This window comes from Bradysia coprophila, unplaced genomic scaffold, assembly GCF_014529535.1.
Source record: "Bradysia coprophila strain Holo2 unplaced genomic scaffold, BU_Bcop_v1 contig_476, whole genome shotgun sequence".
NCBI lineage: Eukaryota > Metazoa > Arthropoda > Insecta > Diptera > Sciaridae > Bradysia > Bradysia coprophila.
This window is the reverse complement of record NW_023503727.1, coordinates 565,475-579,694: the sequence shown is the minus strand read 5'-3', so window position 1 is coordinate 579,694 and position 14,220 is coordinate 565,475. Positions and strand designations below refer to the sequence as shown.

The 14,220-nt window shown below is 38.1% G+C and overlaps 2 protein-coding genes across 5 annotated transcripts; one reads left to right on the top strand and one right to left on the bottom strand.

The window, feature by feature from the left end:
* Positions 1-4,827: 4,827 nt before the first annotated feature.
* On the top strand, positions 4,828-6,417 carry LOC119082529 (ubiquitin carboxyl-terminal hydrolase 7-like). The gene has a single exon (XM_037192042.1). The coding sequence runs from the start codon at positions 4,828-4,830 to the stop codon at positions 6,415-6,417; it is 1,590 nt and encodes a 529-aa protein (XP_037047937.1).
* A 3,156-nt stretch (positions 6,418-9,573) lies between these two features.
* LOC119082599 (dual specificity protein phosphatase 3-like) lies at positions 9,574-13,820 on the bottom strand. 4 transcript variants are annotated; one of them, XM_037192152.1, is made up of 6 exons: positions 13,723-13,805; positions 13,504-13,647; positions 13,230-13,384; positions 10,053-10,294; positions 9,878-9,989; positions 9,574-9,801 (listed from the first exon to the last, which is right to left on the bottom strand). In XM_037192152.1, the coding sequence occupies exons 3-6, from the start codon at positions 13,334-13,336 to the stop codon at positions 9,717-9,719; spliced, it is 546 nt and encodes a 181-aa protein (XP_037048047.1). In that variant the 5' UTR covers positions 13,337-13,384; positions 13,504-13,647; positions 13,723-13,805; the 3' UTR covers positions 9,574-9,716. The 4 variants fall into 4 exon arrangements, with proteins under 4 accessions (XP_037048047.1, XP_037048044.1, XP_037048046.1 ...); XM_037192149.1 differs by having other exon boundaries at positions 13,625-13,647; XM_037192151.1 differs by lacking the exon at positions 13,504-13,647 and having other exon boundaries at positions 13,723-13,820.
* Positions 13,821-14,220: the final 400 nt, after the last annotated feature.

Here is a 14,220-nt window from a genome sequence, read left to right as displayed (position 1 = left end):
TAACCTTTTCGTTTTCAACAGATTCTTCATAGTTTCTAGGATCCACAAATTTGACAGTCTTGATATTGAATGGTTTTTGGTTTTTATCCCAGTAAACTGGTCGTTATACATGTGCGACAAAATTCTAAAATTTCATTCAGTGTAGGTCTCCTCCAAGGCCGTTCAAAACGTCAATCGTCATCCACAGAGAAGCCAACACAACCCGAGGGGTGACGCACTTCCATTTAATCCATTTAATCCATTAAATCCATTAAATCCATTTAATCCATTTAATCCAAAAAATTTTTTTTAGTTTTACCGAAATAATTAGGCTACCGACCTGAAAAATTTGCAAAGTAATTGCGAAAAATAGATTTGCCCGATCCCCAGCTCGTTTAAGAACTCGTGAGGTATAGGAAAAATTTTTTTGTGAAAAATGGTATTAAATTTATTTAATCCATTTAATCCACTTTACACCAAAAACTCCTAAAAGTGGATTTTTTCGCTTTTTAACATTGTAGTATGAGTTGTAGTACGTGGTTCGATCAAAATCAACAATTTTTAAGACTTTTACAGTATTTTGTAAAATGAACTTTTTTCCTATTTAATCCATTTAATCCAATTTTTATTCCATTTAATCCATTAAATCCATTAAATCCATTAAATCCATTTAATCCATTTAATCCATTTAATCCATTTAATACCATTTAATCCATTTAATCCATTTAATCTAGAAGTGAGTTACCCCTCGACACAACCTCACTTTGAAGTTTTAACGAAGAAATTTGTTTAAGTTGCGGTTATGTTTGCTTCTGTGAATGACGGTCGGTTGTTTTCGGCCTGTCAAAATTCGTTTTTACCGTACGATGAAAGAAACCTGTAACAGCTGACAGAATCTGTGGGACTAGAAATATCAGATCCTACATAAAACAGAAATGTGATAATTCCCAATTTTTCATAATAAATAGATCAGTGTCAAATAGCGGTACTTCTCTCTAAAATAGTGTCAAATAAGTTGTCAATTTCACAAAGCTAACCTCAAACAATGACAGCTTCATATAAATTTTATTAATATTGTGGTTAGCTTTGTGAAAATGACAGCTTATTTGACGTCTCAAACGACATTGACAATGATCTATTGTACAATTAAAGAAAAATAGGCAGCAAAACTCGAATAGAAACAATTGAGATAACCAGAAATACCGAATTTTGAATGTCAGAAAAACAATAGGTTGTGGAAATTGTTATCATCACTACCGCAAAAATCAGCGATGGCACTGACTTCAAGTCGGTCTTTTGAGATACGAAATTAAAAAAATCAAAATCGTTTGTTAGGAAATTAAATTTTCGATGAAAATTTTGTTCGATGAAGTGACCGACAGCGTCAATCATTGAGAGTCCTGTGAAATATTGCTCAAATCCACAATCTATAACAAACAAAATATCAGCTGGCAAATAAAATCTCATTTCAATACTCTCTCTAGCATCCAAACTCTCATTTCTCTGTGTCAAATTCACACCCTATTTCTTTGTATTCTACAAACACTGTTCTACATTTTGAATTTTGACTGACTACGCTGTGATCTACATGTAAATTCCAAATGCTACTTGATTCTTTCACCACCTTAATAAAAGTAGTTTGGTTGCTAGAGAGGGTATTGCCCATTTCAATTTTTTAGAGTTTCCGTACGTGAAAAATGATCTTTCCTCTTGAGTTCGTCATGGCAATGATTTTTTTTTTTAAATTTTAAAAAGGGCTCTCGGTCTATTAAAAATGTTCCGTAGAACCAGAACAAACAAATAACAGAGCCTCGACTCTGAAATTTGTTTCATTCACCTCCCATGGAAACAGAAACCGCTAAATGAAAGAGGTTGAAAAGATCTCAAACACCTAAACAAACAACTGGTTTCAACGATATAAATATTAGGCCCACCACATATATTTTACTAACAGTTCAATTCGAATCGACTGCTTGACGATGAAGAGTTGTTTAATTTTGATTGTGGCTACATCTTGCCTTGCATTTTCGGACGCATGTTCCTGCTGGCTTCCATTAGGATGGCAATGGGACAGTATTGCGAATTCTGCTTACGTTGGCACGTTTAAAGTCACAGGTGCGGCAGTCAGTTGCGGAATGATGAAAGTTTGTTACCCGATTACGCCTGTTCAACAGTTTCGTGGTCCTCCTGTATGGCCAACTGTACTGGAGACAAATAGCGATTCGGCTGCATGCGGTGTTTGGTTGGAAGTCGGACGTACCTACTTTGTGGCGACAAATCCAGTGAGTTCATCGAGAATCGGAGTGTACCTGTGTGGTCTGCTCGAAGACTGGACCGACAAAACGTGCTGCGATATGATCGCTGATGCAAAAAAATACACCGGTCCAAAACCCCAAGATCCAATCAAAATCATCGATCCAGTTGAACTTTCAGTTGCGTAAATTCAATTTTGAGATCATGTAAAAGAGTATGTGCCCGTTTTTTTTTTGTGACCACGTTGGTTACGTACATTACGATTACTGAAAAATAGTCGAAATATACGCGTAAAACCTTCGAAATTGTAAATAGTAGTGTACGTAACCAAAGCTTTGACGTAACCAACTATTTCCCTTTAAATAACAATTTTATTAAAAATAAATAGCCCCACCACAAAAGATGTTTAAAAATGCTTTATATCACACTTTTATATTGAAAATAGATCGAAATTTGGGTTCCAAGAGTATATAAGAACCACTTGGATACATCGAAGGAACTCTTTATTTTAGTTGATCTCACTCTTACCAGTAATAAATAATGAACATAAAAAACTTCAAAAAAGCGGAAAAAAGTGATCGAATTTCGTCGACTTAGGGTAGTCTTGCACTAAAGTCGCTTCCGGTCGCTGCAGTGAAACTTACCCAAGGATGTTTTTCCATAGCATGGTACTACAGAGGCTAGGCCACTAGGCCATACATATCATGCCACAGACTTGTGTCACTGCTGGCTTGTGTCAGAGACTTGGGATAAGAGACTTGGGATATCACATACAAGTATCGTCGATATTCTCACCCGAGCCTTAATAGGTTTAAAATATCTGAGGCATAACACGGTATATTTAGTGAGGCCAGCCGACAATTCCCCGACTGAAAGTTAAGGTCTTATACCAGAAAATAGTGAAATTGTTTGTAAGGATTGTTGTGAAAAACGTTAAATGCTGCGAACATTTTTTTTTGGTCGCGAAGATAACTCGAGTATCGCAACCAAATTGGATGAATCTTCTTTTTTTTCTTAATACATGGAATTAAATTCCTGAATTCCTAATTCACATGAGCCCATGTTTCTTAATAAAGAAATAAGAATAAAGCATTATATTTGGAAATTGGACTTGTCAGTCAAGCGACCTGACCCACCCAAAAGGTGGAACTAATACATTGAAACTTCATCATGTCCGGAGCGATAGCGGAGGACTTGACGCAGTCTAACTCCAAAAAAAAGAACGAAGAAAATTTTTTGAGACGCGTCAACTATGTATAGCCGAACATTTCAGTTTCTACCCTTTGGTCTATATCATCACAAAACCTATTTTTTAATATTCTCGTTTGAAATACGAACAAAACGAGCTATAACTCGACTATGTAGGTTTAAAATTACCGGAGAGACATCGTTTTGAAATTGGTCACTTTTCATACTAAATATACACTAAATTGACGTTTTCCAAACAATCAAAATCTTTCAACTTACTCTGTATGCTTCTATCTGTCTATCTATCTATCGACGGGCTATCTCGGAAAGTAGTCAGCCAATCTCTATAAAATTTTGCAGGGACCTTTGTCAGGCCATTAGAACTTAAGTTTCATTTATTATTATCCCAGGAAAAATCAGAATTTTGTGTAATTTTCAGAACAATTTCTCTCATATAAAAATGTACAGCCATTTTGTGATGGTAATGTTGTGATGATGTGTTGTGATTATTGTTGTGAAGTTGGTTGTAATTTGGTAGCAAAATTTAAAGTTTTTGAATATTACGGTTTACATGGTGGGAAATTAGAAAAGTTTGGCTACTTTCGGTGTATGTTGGGCAGCTGGAAAAATTTGGTCACTTTTAGACTTAGCTTCTAAAACGACTGATATCCCGGCAAAAACTCTTTCAGAGCAAAGTTGGACGCAGTCTACAGTCTATGTGTGTGATAACTTCTAAAACAAGTGATATCGCTAGAGGTGACGCTGTTAGCGTCGTTGCGCAAAATTGAATTTCACAGCCAATTAATTGAAAGAAGCTGGCCTAGTTTTCCAAACCATTCGACAATCAATTTTTTCAGAACAAATTTGAACCAACAGAATTGTGACTGAAAAATTTTCAACAAAAAATTTATTTTCATTAGGCTGCAAATTTTGTATCTTTTAGAGATTAGAGGAAAAGGAACAAATCAATCATCGACGTCGCCGTCGGTGCGGTTTACCGAATAAAAAGAGTAAATAAACTAATAGGAGTGAACAAAGCATTGATCCACAAATTGCTCCGTTTCTACGGTGACAATACATGAGAATTCTCTTGATTTGATAAGAAACAATTCTTTGCGGCTGTTGATATTTATTCTCATATTTTAATGTAAAATTCAACGCACTTCCTTTTCATTGATGCTGGCATTAGTCGTAGTTCTTATAAACAGATAACTATATAATCGCAATATTGCTGATTAATCGTTTCGAAAATAGTGATACACACACAATGTTCGCTGCCCGTATCGCATATATTACACGTTCGCTTTATGCTTTATGCAAGTAAGCAATTATAATTCGAACATTGGTCAACAGTCGCAAATTGTATGTAGACCGATTGACTGATGGTAACAATTAACTCCGAACAAAATGAGTTACGCGAAAAAATTCTTGAATTCAAGTGTGAAAAGGCCGTCTACCGATCCGGCCAGTGTTTTCGGTTCAACGAAAATGGAAATCTCGGAAGCAAGTTTCATATTTCAAATTCCGAATTTCGGTAAAGACAAGATTACTGTGTCACCGACAGCACACATACGATACTTACCATGGACCATTGTAGTACAGCTGAACGAAACGGAGGAAGACGATATTTACACATCGATAAGTGTATTCGTACAGTGCGAATACATGATGAACGGTAATTGGTCGTGCAATGCAGACATTTCGATAAATTTATTGTCTTCAAATTCGAACAATTACAAAAAGTCATTTCGACATTCCTTCAACCGACGAGACTGTGTCACGGGCGTCGACCCATTCATTTTGTGGGATGTGTTAGTAGCTCCACTCAACGGATACATCGAGGACAATAAAATTGTGCTAGAAGTGACGATGAAATGCGACGAACCAAAATGCGTTCCGTGGAATTCGAAGAAGCACACAACGTTCGTTGGTTTGGAAAATAAAGCGGAAAATTCGTATCTGAATTCGTTGATTCAAATTTTGTATTCAATCGAGCCATTTCGTGCGTCCATCAGTGGTTTATCGACTGAGTATGCAGTGCAGAAAGTTATCTCGGAAATGCGACAGATTTTCCATCAATTAAGCGTTTCCGAAGTGCCAGTTTCGACCGATCAACTTATTAAGACCATCGGATCGGGGACTTACAATGCCATCAGAACGAACGACACGGAATATTTTTTCAATTTTCTCTACAAATTTCTCGAAAAGCATCCATCAACCCAGGAAATTCGGGATCTGTTCGAAGGCCAGATGTCTACCGTATCGAAAAGTACCAGAAAAATGGAAATAACAAAATTCCGGAAATTCAACGGCCTAAAACTGAAGCTTTGTGGTGATGGAGACATCAACCAGTCGGTGCACGATTATTTCGCTTCGATTGATTTACATGCAACGAACACCGTCATCACCAGACGCGTCAGTTCTGTGAATCACTGCTGTCGAACTCACATCACTCAACTCCCGTCGATGTTAATTTTGCATTTGGATCGCCAGCAGGACTCTAAGCACTTCGTAATTGAGCATCGGAAGGATATGAAATTCAGCAAGGACATTGACTTAAGCGATGTCGCTCCGAATAATGTCGATTCATCAACGAAATATGGGCTTCATGCGATACTAGTTCGATGCGACACATTTTCAGCATTTGTTCGTCATAACAGCGGAACTGGTTGGCTCAAATTCGATAATGACATCGTATCCCACTGTACGGAAAAGGAAGCGATCGAAGATAATTTCAGATGTGTTCAGATGCTGGTTTATTTGAAACGTTGCGAAATCAGCAAAGGCGACAAAGATGACAAATTTTATGATGATGATAAGGCCATCGTTAACTGTGTTATTTGCATGGAAGTGAGGAAAAATTCCGTCATTTTTTCGACGGTTTGTGGTCATATTTTTTGCGGAAGTTGCATAAAAAAGGAGATCTCGTTGCGCCAGAAATGTCCAGTTTGTAAAAGTCAGTTGACTGAAAAGGAAATTCATCCAATTTACATTTAAAAGGACGGTAGATTTCAGCAAAGCTGAAGGGACCGAGAGGTCAGAGCCTGGCGAGGTAGACACAAATAGCTATTTTTTCAAAAACTATTTTGTTTCATTACATGAGAGTGTGACTCATATGACGCACGTAATAATAACTTAAGAGTCATATCGCCAAGACTTCAGGTGTTTGGGGAACAAGCCGACTCCGATTTTAATGAGTGATAGCTCGTTGGATTCGTCTTTCAATTCTAGGAAACACGTATCTTTCACTTTTTCTAAAAAAAATTGTTTTCTGTGAAAAGTGTTCAAAAGTGAAGACATATCAGAGAGTACCGAAAACAGTTTTTCGGCAATAACTCAAGAAAAAATTATTTTAAATGGTTGTAATGTTGTACGATTGTCGGCCTTGGAAAGACCTACAGATAGAGTATACGCACTGCTTGGTGCTAGTTGATCCACGAGAGCTATGACTTAAAATATAGTGAATGTTCGGAGAGTACTGCTTCTCTGCAGCTTCGTTGTTCCACGGAACTAAGTATGGGGTGTTGTAGCTGGCCTCACCCACTATCGTTCCACACATAAATGAGCCCAGTACTTTTGTGCTGCAAGCCCACAGAAGTGTTAGAAAAAAAGTTGGTGCCAAAATGCAGATTTTTTTCTTTTTTCTGAGGGCTCTACAGCTGGAACAGCATCTGGAACGGTACTATGGCAGTCATTCTTTATCGTCTACTATTCTTTTACCTTATCAATAGAAAAACGCTTCGATATGTCACGAATATATCAGTTCCAATGTTAGTAATATCAAGAGAAAAATCATTAAAGTTTTCTCCGAGGATTTTAGTCAAATAAAGTGTTAGCGTATAGCAAATGACCTCAGGACTACGGAAGAGTAATTAGTTTTTCAATTGGACCAATATTTGCTACGTGACAGGAGTTTGGAAAAACGATATGATCAAGTGGGAGCAAACGGTTTGTCACACTCCTGTCACGTAGCAAATATTGGTCCGATTGAAAGAAGAAAAAAATCTGCATTTTGGCACCAAATTTTTTTCTAACACTTCTGTGGGCTTGCAGCACAAAAGTACTGGGCTCATTTATGTGTGGAACGATAGTGGGTGAGGCCAGCTACAACACCCCATACTTAGTTCCGTGGAACAACGAAGCTGCAGAGAAGCAGTACTCTCCGAACATTCACTATATTTTAAGTCATAGCTCTCGTGGATCAACTAGCACCAAGCAGTGCGTAAACTCTATCTGTAGGTCTTTCCAAGGCCGACAATCGTACAACATTACAACAATTTAAACCAATTTTTCTTGAGTTATTGCCGAAAAACTGTTTTCGGTACTCTCTGACATGTGATCACTTTTGAACACTTTTCACAGAAAACAATTTTTTCTAGAAAAAGTGAAAGATACGTGTTTCCTAGAATTGAAAGACGAATCCAACGAGCTATCACTCATTAAAATCGGAGTCGGCTTGTTCCCCAATCACTTGAAGTCTTGGCGATATGACTCTTAATTTTGAAAATCCTGTACTTGTAACCTTTCACAATAATAACAATCTCTGAAGAAAACATTGAGCATCGGAACAAATATTATTTTTCTAAACTAAGACTTCTAAATAAGAATGGAGAATACCAGAGCAGTCATCCAGTGTTGGTGTTGGTTGCACCCTTAGACGAACTATATCCGTTATCGAGTCATAACAGAAGCAAATTCCTCCACAGTCTTTTTTACGTTACGATTTTTGCAACGGACCAAAAGCAACAATAGGGCTACCCACAGAATTAGTCTAAGGTTGCACCATGAAAGTAAGTATTTGCAATGATGAGTGAAATGGAGGAGGTCACTGTATCCGGAGGTCGAAACACCATTTTGTCTCCACTTTCGCTTCACGCGATCCATGGGAAAGGGAAGAGTTACTATGCTCTGTTTGTTTGTTTTGGTGTTTGTTCTGCATGTTAGGTAACGCCACCACTGGAATTAGTAAGTTAGTAAGGTAAAATAAAGTTTTGTACCATTCGTCGATTACAATGATGGTTGAATGACTATTGTCATGAGTGGTGCTCTGGCACCTTTGCCTTCGCCATCTCGTTAGTTGGTGGCGCGTTTCTAATGTGTTAATCCATGAGTATTGGGCAACCATTGTGATCCACTTTGCAAAAACGTTTTGGTTAAGAACGCAACGGCTTGAATCTACAAGGGATTCTTCAATCAATGATTCAAAACTTAGAACGACATACTGTCAACAAAATCCTGTATTAGGACAGAACGAATTCTGTAAACTTTTGGTGAATCTGGAACGTAGCTGAACCACGCGTGGGGAAATCAAGTTTCTAACTCTCGAATAAGTGTTCTTGTTCCCTATGTGTTTATGACCAAAAGAAAATATATTCTTAAGCCATAAAACGGGTAGCAAGTAAAAGACGAAATATTCAAAGTGAATTTTGTGTGGAAGCGAGTGAGATGATCCGTGCGTGGGCTGGCGGGGTGAGTGAGTTTTAGTTTGTTTTTTCCATAAGGTTTTTGTTCCGTCTTTGTTTTTTGATTGAAATGAATTTTCTCGTTGTTGTGCTACGTTTTGTGGGTACGTGTTCAGGGTAGCTTCTCACTAAATCTCGAAATTTCCATTGAAAGGTGGCAGAACTTTTATTGTATATTTTCAAATTACTAGTTCAATCAGAAAATTTACTACTGTTTCGTGTAACGGACCAGTGGAAACGACTGAAGATGGTTAGACCACGCTAACCTCTGACCGCCACTGTATCCGGAGGTCGAAACAGCATTTTGTCTCCACTTTCGCTTCACGCGATCCATGGGAAATGGAAGAGTAACTGTGCTCTGTTTGTTTGTTTTGGTGTTTGTTCTGCATATTAGATAACGCCACCACTGGAATTAGTATGTTTTCCAGGTAAAATAAAGTTTTGCACCATTGGTCGATTACAGTAATGATTAGTCTAAGGTTGCACCATGAAATTAAGTATTCGCAGTGATGAGTGAAATGGAGGAACGGGACATGTGTCACATTAGCGACTTATATAAAAAAAGCGAAATTTCATTGATTTGGGTCAAACCTCTATCAGAAAAACCTCTATTGACATCGTCACAACCACTGAGTTTTACAGCGAAGTTTTAATTCTACTTCCTCTAGACATTTTCAGTTACCGAATTGATTCATTTTGGAGTGGAAACAGTATGAATCTATAGCTAAAATCAAACAGCAGTGATGTATGACTGCAATCATTCTGCTTTTATAATAAAATTTCTAATCAATATCCTTGAGCATTACGTCTTAAGTTAAAGTGACGGATTCCATGTTAACTTTTTTGATTTCGGAGCTCCTCATCGAGTTCCATTAGTTGCACTAAAAAACCATCGTTCGGGAATATTTCTCTCTTTTTCCTGCAAGAGACGTCGGAGTATTTTCATTGTTCCATCAACGGCATTTCTATGCTACATTTTAGTCAATCACATTTACCTGAGAAAGATTACTGCTTCCTTCAGGGTCATATCGTGCTTAATCATATAGTATGCAATGACAAGAACAGCTGAACGACTTATTGCCATGTAACAGTGAACGTAGACGATTCCTGAAATTTTACACCACTAAATCCACTAAATTCACCAAAGTTAATCGACCGAAGCTTCTTTACCATTATCCTTAATCGCGTTGTCAATAAAATCGGCCACACTGTAGAAAAACTTGGAAATATTGAATCGGGCTGTATCTGCGGCTCTTACACCCAAATAGATGCACTTGAAGTCACGTTGGATGTAGTAGTCTTCGTTTGTGTCCACGTAAATAAAGTTTCCTTTGCCAGTCGGATCATAGGCACAATTGATGATGTGAGTTACTCCCAGTTTTGTTAGTACTTCAGTGTTTTTGGCTGTGGTTCTGGATGTGAACAAAATTGGAAGAAAGTTAACGATTGTGTCCTATTATGCCGGTATAATTGGCATGTGAGGAAAACATCTGCAGCCGACAACTTTCAAACTTTAGCTGAGTATTTTGTCGGTTCGGGAAAATGGGAAAATATTTTGTTCCGTGGCGTTACCACCCGAACCATATCTCGAGTTAATATTTCACAAAATAGCATGCAAGATCAGAAGTTGAGATGTAATCGGATTCTGGAATGAACGACAAATGAGGATGAGGAGCATAATTAAGTGAAAATCTTATTTTTCTTGATTACAAAAGGCTAGCTTCTATAGCTTGATCTGCATAAAAACACTTTCGCTTAATTTAACAGAAAATGTACAAAAGTGAAAGTTACACGAGTCATTGTCTTCCTGGCTTTATTGAAATCGTTGTACTGTTAGGTACAGCAAATTGTTAACTCCTACCAAAAGTCTCTTTTCGGAAGGTAGCAATTTCGTTAGTATGATGAGTCAGTCCAGTATAAAAGTGCACACAATCTGAGGGTATGTGTCGATAAGAGTTCTATTAGCACACGTTGCAGGGAATTTGTCTAACTTCAAACGCTTTGAAATCAAAACTTTTAACGGTTATGACGCCACGTTAGTGAAAGGCTAAAGAACAAACGGTAAATACGGAGAAAACGAAACTAGTTCTTTTCACAAAAAAAAAGGAAAGTATCAGGCTTTAAAGCACCAGTAATCTTCGGTAAAGCAATCGAAAAATCCACCTCGGCAAAAATTCTAGGCCTAACCTTAGACAATAAGCTCAGCTTCATTCCTCAAGCTAAACTCTGCCTTCAAAAAGGTCTGTCAACCCTGTGGATGTGCCGTAGCGCTATCGGTAAAAACTGGGGTCTCAAACCTAAAGTCTCACACTGGATTTATACCGCGAAAGTACGTCCAAGAATATCATTTGCCTCGTTCATTTGGTGGCCGCGTTGCCACATAAAATCAGTCCAAAAACAATTAGCTAAAATCCAAAGACTTGCTCTGATTAGCATCACAGGTGCAATGAAAACCACCCCAACAGCAGCCTTAGAGGCAATGCTCAATATCGAACCATTGCACATCTACATAGAATCAGCAGCCAGAGCCACCTGCCTGAGATTGCACCAATCCTCACAACTAATCAAAGCTAACTATGGTCACGCCAGCCTGTGGACCAAAATGGAATCCGAGAATCCAGAAATTGGCATGCCAGTTGATACCATCACCCCAACCTACCGATTCGACAAACAATTTACAACCAAATTCCCATCTAGGAATGATTGGTTAGTAAATAAGGCTATCGACAACGACAGCAATTTCACTTGGTTCTCAGACGGATCCAGAAAAACCAACCTCGCTGGTGCAGGCATATACTGCCGAGAAACGGAAGAATCTCACTCATTCCCACTGGAGAGAACGGCCACAATATTCCAATCCGAAATCTATGGCATCCTTAGCTGTGGCAGGAAACTCCTGATCAGAAACACCCACGATCAAAAAATCTGCATCTGTTCGGACAGCCAAAGCTCAATTGACGCTATCAGTGCATTTAAATTCCAATCGGCTCTGGTGTTGAATTGCTACGATACCATCCAAAGACTCGCCTCAACCAACACGGTAACCATATTATTGGTACCAGGACACAGTAATATTGAAGGTAACGAACTGGCCGACGAGCTTGCAAGAGCAGGCGCAGAAAAACTCCCTCTAGGGCCAGAGCCTCGACTAAAAGCTCCCCCATCTTATTTCAAAAAAGTAAACCTAGAATGGAAAAAAAAGCTTTCACGAAACATTGGAAGTCTACCACCCACGCCCGCCAATCTAAAAACAACATCTCAATTAGCCAAAAGAAGTCAAGATACTTCCAATCGCTTAGCAAGAAAAACATCAAAAGAATCACCGGCGTCCTCACAGGTCACTGTTTCCTAAACAAACACGCCCATACAATCGGCGTACACAACGACCCCCACTGCAACAAATGTGGAGAAATAGAATCATCCGAACACTTCCTACGTAAATGCCCAGCGTACATAACTGAAAGAGCCAAATGCCTAGGAGCCTACATCCTCCCACATAACATAATTTGGAGCATTTCATCTAACCATCTACTCGATTACCTCAACATAACAAACAGGTTGTAGGTAATTATAAATGGGTAAGCACAACAGGCCCACTGGAGGCTTAGGTACAGGGGTTCGCCCCACCCACTCATACTAAACTAAACTAAACTAGTAAAAGGCTCCGTGACGCAAGTCTTAGACTAAAATGTTTATGAAATTTCGTTTGTCAGAGACAAGGAACTACCGGTCCCTTGAGGTGGTCAACTAAGCAGGTTTTACTGGAAGATTGAGTCATTGCGTGTTTGTCCGTTTACTCACTTCGAGTCAAAGCATTATTTGTTCAACGTTCCGTATTGACCGAAAAAAGGTAAAGGTGAGTTTCGATCCCCTAAACAGTTTTAAATCTAATTTAGTCAGAGTGAAGCTACTATATGGAGTGTCTCGTGACTACTGAAAAAGTTCAGATATTTACTGACTACTGTTACAGCCAAAATTATCGTTGTTTCACTTCATCTTGTTATAAAAAAATACTCACAAACGATTAGCTATAAATACAAAATTCATAAAGCATTGCGGTGTTTTTGCCAGAGAGCTGCGCAAAGAGCTACAATTAGATCGGTATGATACTATATCACTATTATAAGAGATTATTGTTTCCAATTTTCGTCATGTTTATTTATTTTTCTCACGAGGAACCACAGATTCACGTATACATCCAGAAAAAATGTTAATTTTACATTGCAATTAGCTCGCAGGTATAAGCAATAGGCAAAAAATAAAACGAATCATTGAAATCATTCAAGTCTCAATGAAATTGGTTAGTGATACGATTTGAATGAACATGCGCCTGCTAGTAATACTGACATTCCGCCGATTATGAGGCCAGGCTGAATTACAGTGTAGTCTTCCATGGGAACTTGAACTTTTACCATGATGTTCTTCAGTTCAGCTATGGTCGTCTTTTCACCCATGTCCGAATATATCCTTACAATTGTCCTTACAATCGGATTTTAAGTCAACTGAAGCAAGCGAAAAAAGACTTCATTAGCTGTAACACTTATTTGAGCAAACAAAATCTTTTCACGCTCAACTGACGAAACAATTTCATCGTAACCATCAAACACATGGCAATACTAACACCAACACTTGATAATGTGTTCATAAATAGAAAGGCCACCCCTTACAGATGTATGTTAAAGGGAAAACCATCGAGAAAATCGTATTTTTCCCTCGGATAGCAAAACTAACGTTAAACTAACCTTCCGATGGTGTCAACAGATCACTTTGAAAGAAAAATGAATTTGCCCGATTTACAGAATTGAATTAACAGATTTATTAGTAATAAACATCGACCTACTTGAAATACACCGTCCGTCGTATTTACAAACTAAAAATTACGTAAATGAATATGTGTGGATCTGATGCGTTGTGCAAAGAATACTGAGGAGATTATGTCTCTATTTTTAAACGGGTAGACAAGCATGTAAGAAAATGTTTGGGAACAATAATACATTCTACTACGTAAACGAAATACAGCAGTTTTCTCTGTATGTAATAGTACTTTCACTTCAATTGAATTGTAGTTGAGCCAAAATTTAAATCGAGAGAAATATATCGAAGGCTTCTGACGGATCAAAAATTTCCTTGGACTTATACCTTGTAGTTTTCGCTGATTATTTTTGATTTTTGATTCAATACTATTTTACATGGCTTGGGAAAAAGATGAAAAGAGGAGTTTTCGTGTGAATTTTGTTGATCCGAAGCGTAGCCGAGGTCCATAAGGACACGAAAACGAGACTATTAATTTTTATGCCGAGCTATAACACACTTGTCACGAAGACGTCGAGGCTTGCCG

Excerpts from the sequence above, each read along its gene's own strand:
- LOC119082599 (XM_037192151.1), bottom strand. The coding sequence starts at position 13,336 with ATGGGTGAAAAGACGACCATAGCTGAACTGAAGAACATCATGGTAAAA. Across the intron at positions 9,990-10,052 it reads CAACGCGATTAAGGATAATG|GAATCGTCTACGTTCACTGT; the intron begins GTAAAGAAGCTT and ends GTAAAATTTCAG. Across the intron at positions 9,802-9,877 it reads GAAGCAGTAATCTTTCTCAG|GAAAAAGAGAGAAATATTCC; the intron begins GTAAATGTGATT and ends CGTCTCTTGCAG.
- LOC119082529 (XM_037192042.1), top strand. The coding sequence starts at position 4,828 with ATGAGTTACGCGAAAAAATTCTTGAATTCAAGTGTGAAAAGGCCGTCT.